This window comes from Trachurus japonicus, chromosome 6 (genome assembly GCF_045865225.1).
Source record: "Trachurus japonicus isolate A0001 chromosome 6, Traja_1.0".
Classification (NCBI taxonomy): domain Eukaryota; kingdom Metazoa; phylum Chordata; class Actinopteri; order Carangiformes; family Carangidae; genus Trachurus; species Trachurus japonicus.
In genome coordinates, this window is record NC_140912.1 from 1,912,551 (window position 1) to 1,925,710 (window position 13,160).

Here is a 13,160-nt window from a genome sequence, read left to right on the forward strand (position 1 = left end):
CGATATTCAAAAGCACATCGACAATCGATTTTTGTGTTGTATTTAAAACTAGCTTGTGCAAGCGTGAGCTAACTTAGCACAGTCAAAAAAGGAAAAAAAAAGAAGTCATAATTAAGACTTTTTTTTTTTTTTCCTTTTTTTGCTTTTATTGCATTGTATCACAATATATCACATTGTTGCTCCGGTATTGTGATACGTATTGTATCGTACACACCCCTGTGTAGTATAAACAGGAGTAGGTTGGACAGTATCTGGCCTTTACCTCAAGTCTAGATTATGTAGAGGACAATGTCACGTCCTCTGATCTTAGAGATTGACTCTCAGAGACTTCCTGAACGCCACAGGCAGTTGAAATGATGCTGGCTCTGTCACTTATCTAGACCTCTTTTACACATGCGTATCACTTTTATTGTTCTATAAATAAGCTTTATAATCAGAACAAGGAGAAAAGAACATATAAGTAACAGTAGTTGGGTGGAAAGTACATATGACACGTGAAGGAGGAGTAGTCCAACATGGTGTTAATTAATTTGCTCCTTGAGCTTGTGACTTAATATTCATATTATTCAGTATCCTGCACGTACAAATGCGAAACTGCTCTTTTAACCCTCCTGTTGTCCTCCTGGATCAAAGAAGGAAGGACAAAGGGAAAGAAGGAAGGAAGGATGAAGGGGAAAAAAGGAAGGACGAAGGGAAAGAAGGAAGGAAGGATGAAGGGAAAGAAGAAAGGAAGGAAGGAAGGAAGCACAAAGGAAGGAAGGGAAAAAGGATGGAGGGAGGCAACAGATTGGGCCAATTAGATCAAAAGAGGAAGGAAGGACGGAAAAAGGAAGGAAAGAAAAATGGAGGGAAGGAACAGATTAGGTCAAAGAAGGAAGCAGAAGGATGGGCAAAGGGAAGGAAGGAAGGAAGGAAGGAAGGAAGGGATGGAAAAAATATTGTGGAAAGAAGGAAGGGAGAAAGGAAGGAAAGAAGGAAGGATGGAGGAAGGGAACAGATTGGGTCAATTTGACCCAGAAGGACAACAAGAGGGTTAACCATGTAGCACAGCAGCAGAGCTAACAGTGTCTTTCTGCACTGAGGCTTTGTTTCATTCTTACTCATAGAATATGACCCTCTGCTATTTTTATAGCCATAACACAACTGTTCTATTTTTAACTACGACTGCAGCTCCCCTGAGACATATTAGAGTCGGTGGTGATGTGATGGAGCTTTCAGTTGGTAACAAAGACGATCTGTCACAGTCTGAACGACTTCCTCACTGGTGCCAGGCCGAAGCTCTTAGCTGTATCAAATCAGCTTTAATGTCCTGACAGGGTCGTACATGATGATGCAGATCTAATGGGCGTGCCGAGCCGCCGCTCCTCTTTCATTGTGTCACCGCCGCGTAGGGTTGTGCTCAAAATAGGAATGGCGGTTTGAATGGGAAACGGACTGGTGGTTTCAGTAGCTGCTGTATTCACTACCAGAGAAGAGCATTTCCTTATATTATCAAGCTGCAGGGATCTGTCAGAGGGTCTCCGCTGGGAAGCAGTCGGCGTGCCCAGATCACAACACACAGGAAACGCAGCATTCCTTCGGCCAGACGGAGGGGGAAGTGGGTCGCAAGCCAGACTGAGTGTGTATATTTGTGTGTGTGTGCAGAGAGAGATGAAGAGAAGCAGCAAGACAGACTAGACTCTGCACCCCCTCTGCTGTGTGTGTGTGTGTGTGTGTTTGGTTCTGTGTATTTGTACGTCTCTCTAACACATTCTTGACCTCGCTGGAGGAGAGTAACAGTGAAATTAGGTCAGGATTATTCCAGCTCACATTACACTCCTCTCTTAGGCCTTATGTAAGAGGAGGCCGGCTTCCTCGCACTAACTCTTAAAATAAATAGGCCCCCGTCTCTGCTGTAGCTGTGGATGCTGCCTCCTCCTCCTCCTCCTCACAGATGGTGGTGGAGAGCTGGAGCTTCATCACTCATCATGTCTGATTCTGTATCTCATCAGCAACTGGCCAGATGTCATGACATTTAGTACGGATATTCATGCTCCCTGGACGACCCCCGACCTTTCTGAGGTCAAAATGTCAGCTTTGCTCAACATGCTGGATTTCCATCATAAATGTGGATGTTCATGGTCCCCAGAGGATGGAGATTATTGACTGTGATGATCATGTGGCCTTTTTACTGCAGCACACGTTAGATACAAAATATCTTCACAGGACAAAGCTCTGCTTATCTCATTAGACATTTTCAGACGACTGTTTCCCAGGCAACAGTTCTGTTTGAATGTGTGGTGATTTTCACATTGTGGTCACAGTTGAGTGTGAAGCACCAAAGCAACATTCCTAGTTGGGCGCAAGTTAAAGTTTCTACATGACCTGTCTCAGTCCGGCGCTCCCTCTCTTTTAGCTCTGTGTTCGGTCTCCTCCAGCTCCTCAGGCAGTCACCTGGCTCTTCTGCTGTTGCTCAATATGGGAACATTAAGAAGCTCACCAGCTGCTCTTGGCTCAGTCAGTCAGCAGGTTAGAGCAGGTTAGAGGAAAGACACTTCATTACAACTGAAAACAGGATTGATTGAAAGTGAGATAGAGCTGAAAACACTAAAGGGCTTTGTAGGGTTGGTGATAATTCTGTGTGGGCCCATCGGTCATCATTAAATCATTGCTACCATAAATGTATTGATCGGTCCAGTCAGGAGAAGGGTAATATATGCTGTAAAGGTCTGGTCACTCAAATGAGACCCTGCAATAGTCATATGAACTCTCCTCTTGTTAAAGGGATAGTTCACCCAGAATTGAAATTTCACTCATTATCTACTCACCCTCATGTCGACTAAGGGCTGGGAGAAGTTTCAGAGTCCTCCGTGGCTTCTCTGAGTTACAGGGGGTCTCAGCGTAGCAGTGCATGTCCATATAACGGTTGCAAATGGATACCAACTGTCTTCGTAACAAAAAGACACACCAAAAAACATCCAAATACCTCCATGCTGCTCGTATGTAATGTCCGTCTTGTATTGAAGCCCCGAAATGCGAAATTGTCCCGAAAAAAATTAAATAAGTCTATATTTAAAGCTTGTTTTGTAGCGGAAGCTTCTCGAAGCTCCTCTTCCCAGTTCATCAAATTTGGACGAACTGGGAAGAGGACGGACCCTGGTTCGTCCAAATTTGAAGAACCGGGAAGAGGAGCTTCCGCTACAAACAAGCTTGAAATATAGACTTATTTAATTTTTTTCGGGACAATTTCGCATTTCGGGGCTTCAATACAAGACGGACATTACATACGAGCAGCATGGAGGTATTTGGATGTTTTTTGGTGTGTCTTTTTGTTACGAAGACAGTTGGTATCCATTTGCAACCGTCATATGGACATGCACTGCTACGCCGAGACCCCCTGTAACTCAGAGAAGCCACGGAGGACTCTGAAACTTCTCCCAGCCCTTAGTCGACATGAGGGTGAGTAGATAATGAGTGAAATTTCAATTTCGGGTGAACTATCCCTTTAACTTGCCCTTTTTTCCTCTTTGATTCTGTTTTGTTCCATGAGACGACAGAAACCTGCTGCAACCATCCAGCATCACGAGCAGTAATTAGCTAATAGCAGCTTCAATGAACTAAAACAGATTCCAGTTTCTAGCTCGGATGCATTCATGTATGGATGTAAATGACTCTGTGAGATTATGCTCCTCCCACCCAGTGGTCCACTGGAATAATGTGGGTCAGTCATGTTACTGTGCCTCATCCAAGCTGACATGTTTTTTACTCTCTCTCTCTCTGCATGTCTTTCTCCCTCTCTTCCCTACATTTTAGCTTGTAAATATGCAAAAGTGACATTTAAATTCAAGGATGCTTGTTGGACTGAATACAGCTGTTTATGCTGTTTATCACATTCGCTATCATGTGTTGCATACTTCAGGATGGTTGTCTGTTTCCACGGTTATAGTGTGAGACAGGCAGTCATAAGAGGTAATACCAAACAGATTTATGGAAATGTAACGATATGGGTCACAATGACCTAAAAATGTCAAACCCTTAGAAAAAGGAAACAAAAAAAAAAACTCACCAGTGACTCAGCTGTAGAAATTAGATATTTTTGCCGGATCTCACAATGTTTGGAAAGGTGCTTCAAAATTCCTGGATCTGCCTCTTTGACATGATCCACCCCCTCTAAACTCCACATAGTAACGTCTGTGAAATGTCTCTGTGTTTGGACTGTCACTACTCCTCAGTCAGTGGTTTGAGTTAAAGACATGCCAGGTTTTCATGACAAACAAGACAGCCTGGGCTTTCTGCTGCCTTCCATGTTTATTTTATGTTTCTCATCCATCACCATCATCATCAACATCCAGAGTCACATCGCTGAGATGGTGTGTGACATACACTCATGTCTATTGTTAAAGTGGTAAAGTTGGTACCAGTTTAGACCCTTTTCCTCCAGAACTGTCTTAAAGGGGAACAATGCAAGTCCTCTGTTTTGCTAACCCTCCTCCTGGCCATGTGCTTTTTTTTTTTTTTTACGAAGCTGGCGAGAAATCAATCCATGGAGCTGTGCATAACATTATTTATCATATACGCGTTACCATGTGTATATTTGTGTAGTCTTATCTGTCATAAACAAGAGATTACGGGTTTCGGGGCACGTTTGTGTCACGGTGCCGCAGAGACGAGAGCTGGGACACCGGGGCGGAGGAGCTGATCTTACAAGGTTTGTTTTCAACCAAGAGACGCTAGGTGGAAGGTAGAACCTCCATTCCTATTACTCAGAAGCTGCTGTGATTAAGGTAAAAATGTAGCATAGTTATGCTAGCAAACCTTGCATAGTTCCTCATAGTTCTTCATAGTATAGATTCAACAAGAACATGGATGGCACCACTAACATCCAGGTTGGCCTCTGAATGTGTAAAGAAGGAAGGAAAACTAAAGTCTAAAGCTAAAATGCTCATGAAGAATTTCAATGTTTTTAATGTTGACCTTTTGACCTGACATTGACTCTTGAGGAGAAAGCCATAATGGTACCAACCTCTTTAGAAATGATCCATCAGGAGCAATGAGCATCTTGTTTTTCAGTTCCTGATGAATTATCAAAAAAAATGGTGATAATAATTAGTGGTATACCAATCTAAACAGCTCAGGCAGATTGTGTATAAACCCTAGTGGTGAAAATCCATCTGTAATCCATCTGTCTCTTCTAATCCACATTATGTGGATTAAAGAGCAGCTCGAAGGATCACACCCCTGGGGAGGCAGAGGGTCACTGGTTTAGCTTTGAAACTCATCAGTCAGGTCTTAATTCGAGCTGTGGAGCTGACAGGCAGCGGGGTGAGGAGTGTGAGATGGTCTTTTCTGTTGTCTTGTCAGAGACCTGTTCCAGCAGCATGCAGGAGGAAGAGCAGTGCATAGCCGAGTGTTGTGCTGCTCTATATTAAGGCCGAGTGCTAATTAGCCTACTCTACTTCTGATGGCCTATAAAAAGACAGTGCGGCCTCTGGAGGACTTTGAGGGACTGATCTGTCCTCTTCCGCAATCATAACATGACAGAAATGTCTTTACTGGTTGACTTCCAGTGTGAGAGCTCTTATGTAACAGACATATTCTGAGACTCAACAGCAATTGATTCATCAAAAAAAAAGTGAGTTAAGGAAACACTGAGCACAGCACTAGACCAACCTAACCAGTCTGCAGTGTGGACACAGGACAGGACAGGTTGGTCCATGGATTCAGACTCTGACTCAGCACAAATCCAGATCCATCAGAAAGGGTCTTGAACTGTCCAGTGTCTGCTCAGTCTGATGTTATATATCCACTGCTCTGCTTTCATGTGATTGGCTGATGGGACAGTTGCAGCTGTACTGGTTTCCATACAAAGTGAGTGTGTTTCTATGCTTCAGACTGTCTTCATGTGTATGTATGTATCATAAAGGCATTCTCCTTGTCTGGAGGATTGCTGAAATAAAACACGGTGCACTGTCATGTTGAATCCAAAAAATCTCAACATTATGGTCTGAAAACACAGTCTCTCACAGTCAGTGTGGTGCTAATAAATGCAGTGACTTTGCTGTCACCATGATGTCCTGTGAATATAATTCAGCTGAACCAGCACTTTCGCTGTGTGTGTGTGTGTGTATGTGTGTGTGTGTGTGTAGTAGATCTGTGGGCGCAAATGTGTGTTTCTCCTCAACCTGGGGTTTGTGTGTGTCCTTCCTTTATTTGTGTTATCAGCAAATCTAGATCAGTCCAGATTGACTTACTGTACTGTGCGTGTGTGTTTGTGTGTGTGTTTGTGGGCCATATGAAGTGAAGGTGAGGCTCTGTCACATATTAGAACAGATGAACGTTCACTCTTTGACACACAGACTTTCCTTCAGCTCACCCTTGTGTTGTGTTTTTGTGGGTCCTCCCTGTTCTCCAGGTGTTCTGTAGAATGTTTGACTGCCTGCAGGGGGCGCCACAGACAGAGGTGGGTGTCACAGCATGGAGTGGAGCAGTATCACCTGTGTTTTGGTACTAAATTGGTACTTTTACAGTAAACACACTGTACAGTGAAAATATGACACCTCACACATTCCTTTGATCTTGTGTACACATGGTTTTATAATTCTGATGCTGAGAATGTGTTTGTGTGCGCATGTGAAGCCGCATACACACATACCAAAAGTCAGCCATATAATACATACAAAGCATGGAGTGTTATTTGAAATATAGATGAAACCCAGGCGCTTGATCTTAGTTAAGAATAGAAAATATAAATAAGGTATGAGACATTCTCCATCCACACAGTAAACATGTTGGTGCTGTAGCATCCACTGAACTGCATGCTGGTGTTGATTGATGCTGTGTTGAGGAGTGATAACTGACACAGACTGATGAAGAGCATGTGTGAGTCCATGTGTGTAGTCTGTGGGTGGCTATTGTTGTATTGCTGTGTTTCTCACCTCTGCAAACTAATATATGAACAAGACCCATGTATTGATTTGGTGTCTCTCCCGTTACAATGGCTGATGTTTGGACGTCCTGCTGTCAGCTGCCAAAGATGGACAAGAGCTTTTATTGGGTTTTGTTGTTCTTTTTTAGATGTGATTAGTCTTCAGCCGGTCAGGACGTCACACTGAGCCAAACAAAGAGACACTGAGGCATCAGTCAAATGCCATTACATTTAACTCACACTGTCTTTTATAGACACTCAGTTTTCATGAAGACTTTAAAGCCCCAGTATGTAACTTATTTGGCTTTTTATTAGCAAAAATCAAATATTGCTTTCATAAATACGTATTTCACTGAAGTCGAATCACACCCGCATACAAATGAAAGCTTTCTCCTACCTTAGAATGAGTTGTTAAAAGTCGTTACAAATACATAAGTGGGCGACGCACCGAACCGAGGCGGCCATGTTGCATCGCCATTTTTTACGTTGAGTGGCAGCGTGACCGTAGGTAACCACGGAAACTCAGCGGAGCTGTCGGCTCGGGGAGAAAGTTTTCCAGGTAGGGCCTGTTAAAGCTGTCACCACTGTGTAGTGTGAGGAAGGACGGAGGCACTGGTGTTGCATTCAGGTGCAGTCAGGCAGACGGCCGTCAGCAAACCAACCGGATGTCATTTTACTCCACGAGAGAAAGACGGTAAAACGTGGGTCAGGTAAACAATACGACATCACCATGACAACATATTGTCACGCCTGTATTGTTTTGCCTCGTGCTGGCGGACCACTTGTTTACATAGACGCTTGTTTATCCTGTTACATGCAGCGTCTGTTGTCTGTCTGACGTCTGCCCCATTTCACGTGAATGCAACATCAAGAATACGTTCCGATATGCAACCGCACCGCTAGATGGGGGGAATTCCTACACATTATACCTTTCAATGTTTCGTACTTTTGACGTCAGAGGCTTCAGGGAAGGTCCAGCCTCTGAGGACAATGAATGGGGAGCACATTTATAACAGACAAGGTCAATAAAACTGACCACATCCAAACCAGTGGACAGAGATGATGAAATACAAAGGCGAAGGTAGGAGTCTGTTGATAGATTAAGATGGCGGAGCAGGGCAGGTGGTGGTGGTCAGGGCAGTTGAACCCGACATGGAAACGTTAGAGGTCAGAGCTGCAGGGAGAGCAGGAAGTCTGCCAATGGTGATCTGAGGCACAGGATTAAACATGTGCATGTAAACACAACACAGGTCAACACACTGTGTGTTAGTGCAGAGACACTGAAGCGTCCAGCAGAGAGTGGAGTGGAGGGGAGGGGTGGGGCTTGTGTACTGCTGCTGTAAGTGTTATTGATGACACAGACACACATCCTTGCTACAGTTTGTTATAGATGAAATGGTTTCTCGTCTCCCACTGTATCACTATAACATCAGTTAATTACTGTGGTTAATTCAACTCAATTCAGGTTCTGTATGGAATCAGCCACCAACAACAAATGCAGCTAGTATGTGGTTTCCATGGTGAAACCTGGTGAAAATAATTACATTTTTAGTCACTGTCAACACTGCAATTATTGTTATAATTATTTTGGTCACCATAATTGGGGATTTATTTTTATAGGGTTCAATCTCTGCTTTAAAAGCAGGATTTGTGTTAATTGTAGCAGCAAAGTGTGTTATAGGAAATTGAATGCAGATATCATGATGGCGATAGTGTTGTTTTTCATATCAAACAACCTGATTGGTCGATCCAAGTTCCTGTGGGAGACACCAGACTCAATATACACACAGTATAAAAGGACGACCACCATGACATTGGCAGCGAGCCATCTCTCACCATCACCCACACTGATGTCTGTGAAGTGGTCCAACAGCAATGTTTGTCCCTGTAGCAGCACTTTACCTTCATGCTGGCGAGACTGTCACGACACACAGAGTGATGATGGTGTGTATGTGTGTGTGTGTGTGTGAGACAGAGAGGTGAATAGGTCTGTGCTGGACACAGCCTGCAGCCTGTGTGTGATATTTCCTACAGTGGCTGTCATTTTCCTTCACTGTCAAAGAGCTGATTGTGTGACACAGCCGAGCAAAGTGTCGCCTCTGGCTGGATTCACATTCTCCTCTGCTGTGTCAGTGTGTAGGAATGTGGCACAGGCTCTCTGAAGCCTTCACACACACCACCTCACTATCATCTCTCTACCATCACTGTTGTTTCACATCTCATGTTAGGGTTCTGTGTAGCAGCCTACAGAGGATCAGGAGCTGAGCTTTGACAGCCTGTCCTACTCACTTCCCTCAGTCACACTGGCAAGGCAAGGCAATTTTATTTGTATAGCCCGTTTTTACAAACAGTTTGTCTCAAAGGGCTTTACATGGCATCATAACAACATCCTCTGTCCTTAGACCCTCACATCCACTGAGGAAAAACTCCAAGGAAAACCCTTTTAACAGGGAAAAATCAGAGAAACCTCAGGGTGAGCAACAGAGGAGGGATCCCTCACCCAGGACGGGCAGACGTGCAATAGGTGTTGTTACAGACAAGAAAACATGGAAATGTTAATAACAGCTGAAGAAGGAAGCTTCTAGTAGGCAAGGGAGGCAGGGAGAGCAGGCCAGCTTAAAGGGACAACGAGGAGTTTTGGAAAGTGAAGTGTTTTCATACTACATTTACCATGAGCCTCCGCGCGCACGGTGAAATTCTTGGACCAGCGCAAGACGGACGTCTTGCCAAAAATGTTTTCATTCATCAAGAATGAAAGTCAGAGGTTCGAAGACGATCAGATACCACCATAGTTCCAACCATAAACGGCAATTCTGCGGCGTTATTCCTATGACCCGCCGGGCAGCGTCTCCGAAACCGAAAGTAAGGAAACGCTGGTCGGCTCGCCCAGCATTTCCACCATTAATTAAGATAACAAAATAACGATAGAGAAAAAACGATATATTGATCGAAAATGGAGCCATTAACAAGTGGTAACGTAGATTCATCCACATTAATGTGAGACTTTTTTATAACCAAATACAAACTCCTCGTTGTCCCTTTAATGGGAGGACTGGATGGCAGACTGGTTCATAGGAAGGGAGGGCAGGCCGGTTTAACAGCAGGTAGCTCCCTTCAGAGCTACCTGAACCAGCCCTAACTAAAAGCTCTGTCATACAGGAAGGTCTTAAGTCTAGACTTAAATGTAGTTAGAGTGTCTGCCTCTTTGACCCATGGAGAGAGCTGGTTCAACAGTAAAGGAGCCAGGTAACTGAAGGCTCTACCTCCCAGTCTGTTTCTAGAGATACTGGACTCATCAAACCAGTTCAGTGTGTATGCAGTAGGTGTCCAGTATTTTTGTCTTTATGTCACATTGACTGTGGACAACGTCCGTGCCACAGTTTTATGATAATGGCCCAGAGAGCCATGAATGACCGTTATTGTGCAGTGAATGCGACGCATTCACTCTGTGCCGTCCCATATCGCAGCTGCATGCAGGAAAAGACTGTTGACCTTCGGGACGGAGGCGCGAGAGACACGACGAGACAAGAGAGACACCGCAACGAGACACAATGAGAGACAGGACGTGAGACATAGAGACACAACAAGGGAAAGGATGAGAGACGCAATGAGACAATAAGAGGCAAGAGGAGAAGCAAGAGACTCAAAACATGAGACATGACACAAAAATCGCAGGGCAAAGGACACGGCAGGAGACATGATAGATGTGACCAGAGACACAACTGGACTGGAGGTTTCTGTTGTGATCTCACATCAGTGTTTGATGTCACGATGTAATGTTTGATTTTGTCGCTGTGAAACCTCTCACTGCTTTGTGAGTGTGTTTGTTTGTGCGTGTGTGTGCTGTATGCAAGCATTGTGTCATTGGGCTCAGTTAATCAGCCAGTCACATCATTTTTTGTGCCTGAACTCTGACCTCATTCAAGATGACATCACACAAGATGGACAAAAACCCCTTCTCTCTTTCTGTCTGTACATGTATGTGTGTGTGTGTGTGTTTGACGCAGGAAGCCTGTCACATTCCTTCATCTTCACCACTGTACCCTCTGGTTCCCACAGTGCTGTGGAGCCACATGTCTTTTATAATTATTTTTTTCTAATCACTTCAAGTTTTAAAATGATAACGAGCACAAAAATCACTAAAAACCAACGAGGCGAGTTCCGTTCTGTATATTTATACAGCAGCATTCAAACACAAGGCAGTTCAAAGTGCTTTACAGGGACTTGGAACATTAAACAGAGCATTAACATGACATTAACAACCGGAATAACAACTGAAATAAATAAAAAATGTAATTAAGTCGTATCAAGTTGCATGAAATCAGTATCAATTTAGAAACAAAAAATGTCATAGTGAGGGAGGTTAACACAATATTTAGCGTTTTGTATTTTCACTATGTATTTGGGTGAAAATATGAACTTCCTCAACATTAGATTGTCTTTTTTCAAGGTTTCTTCCACACAAATAGTTCTTGTGGTTGCATTATTTGATATTTTTTGTATAAAATAGAGATTGAAGTTTGGACAAACCCTGCAACCATGCAGAGAAATAACAGAAATGAAATGTAACAATACTTATCTACTGTAACATGAACATCATGCATTTAGCAGTTTAATGTTGCTAATATAAGGTTTTTAATTTCTGCAGTAACTTGGAGAGGAAGCCATTGTAGGACTCATAGTTGTGCATCATTAATAATAATATATTATTTTATTATTATGAATATTGTAGATGGCTCCATAAAGTCATTACTGCACTAAATTGATAAGAGCTGTCACACTTTGATTATCGCCCTTCTTCTCTGTATGGTCCTTTTCCTTCCTTCAATAGCAAAAAACTAGGATTTTGAAACCTCTGGTTGTGCAGGAACCAGGAATAGTCTCTACACCACGTCACCACACATCTCCCCTCACTCTTGACGTTATCACTGTGTCACTAGATGATGCAGAACAACAAGAGTGACTATGGGTCATAATAAGCTGCAGCACAGACGACCACGGGGCTTGTGTACAGGAGGGCAAGTTGTGTTGTGTAAAATAAATCCCTTTTTTTTACGATTTGATCAATTAAATAAAACATGGAGAGCAACATATGAATATAGAATATGGGGAGAATGACATATACTCATGATTATCAGCTTGTCCTCAGCTCCAGGATTGTGTAAGAAGAGCAGATCACTGCTCCGACATCCAGCTCCAGACTCAGACAGTGAAGAGAAAATGGAGAGAAAATTCAAATGAGCTGCTGATCACAAACTGTAGCAAGAGCTGCCCCCCCCCCCCACACACACACACACACACACAACCATGATAACACACACACAGACACACAGAACGCATTCGCTGGATTCCCAAACAGGATCCAACAATACAATCCAAGTATTAAAAATCACTGACTCAACATACACAATTACAGGAAATGAATTTCATATCTGGACACATACCAATCCTATTATGCCTCTGAGCCTGAGTGTGCTGAGCTGGTTTGTGTCAATACAATGATCCTTTTGTTCCGTCGCTGCTGCTGCTGCTGCTGCTCGAATTAGAAATCACCACCCGACGAGTGTGGGGCCGGCGCCCCGGCAAGTATTAGCACCTAATGTCAGAGTCATTAGAGGTGCTGTGAGACGAGCTCAGAAACACCTCAGCCGGCAGGTGGAAGCTGTGTATATATTTTAGGCCTGAGCCACAGGGTTCCATGATGATGACGATTAAAGGGATAGTTCACCCAAAATTGAAATTTCACTCATTATCTACTCACCCTCATGTGGACTAAGGGCTGGGAGAAGTTTCAGAGTCCTCCGTGGCTTCTCTGAGTTACAGGGGGTCTCGGCGTAGCAGTGCATGTCCACATAACGGTTGCAAATGGATACCAACTGTCTTCGTAACAAAAAGACACACCAAAAAACATCCAAATACCTCCATGCTGCTCGTATGTAATGTCCGGCGTCTTGTATTGAAGCCCCGAAATGCGAAATTGTCCCGAAAAAAATTAAACAAGTTTATATTTCAAGCTTGTTTTGTAGCGGAAGCTTCTCGAAGCTCCTCTTCCCGGTTCGTCAAATTTGGACGAACTGGGAAGAGGACAGACCCTGGTTCGTCCAAATTTGACGAACCGGGAAGAGAAGCTTCCGCTACAAACAAGCTTGAAAAATACGGACATTACATACGAGCAGCATGGAGGTATTTGGATGTTTTTTGGTGTGTCTTTTTGTTACGGAGACAGTTGGTATCCATTTGCAACCGTTATATGGAC

The 13,160-nt window shown here is 43.6% G+C and overlaps 1 protein-coding gene across 3 annotated transcripts in view; it reads left to right on the plus strand.

Moving 5' to 3' along the window:
- bcar1 (BCAR1 scaffold protein, Cas family member) overlaps nt 1–13,160 on the plus strand; it is an 87,496-nt gene that overhangs the window by 22,108 nt on the left and 52,228 nt on the right. For 2 of the 3 annotated variants that reach the window (XM_085778254.1, XM_085778257.1), the window contains one exon: nt 6,392–6,439. The exons of the other annotated variant lie outside the window; for it this stretch is intronic. In XM_085778254.1, coding sequence (XP_085634380.1) covers nt 6,392–6,439 — 48 coding nt within the window. Of the gene's footprint in view, nt 1–6,391; nt 6,440–13,160 lie in introns of those variants that run through there. 3 annotated transcript variants of the gene reach the window in all.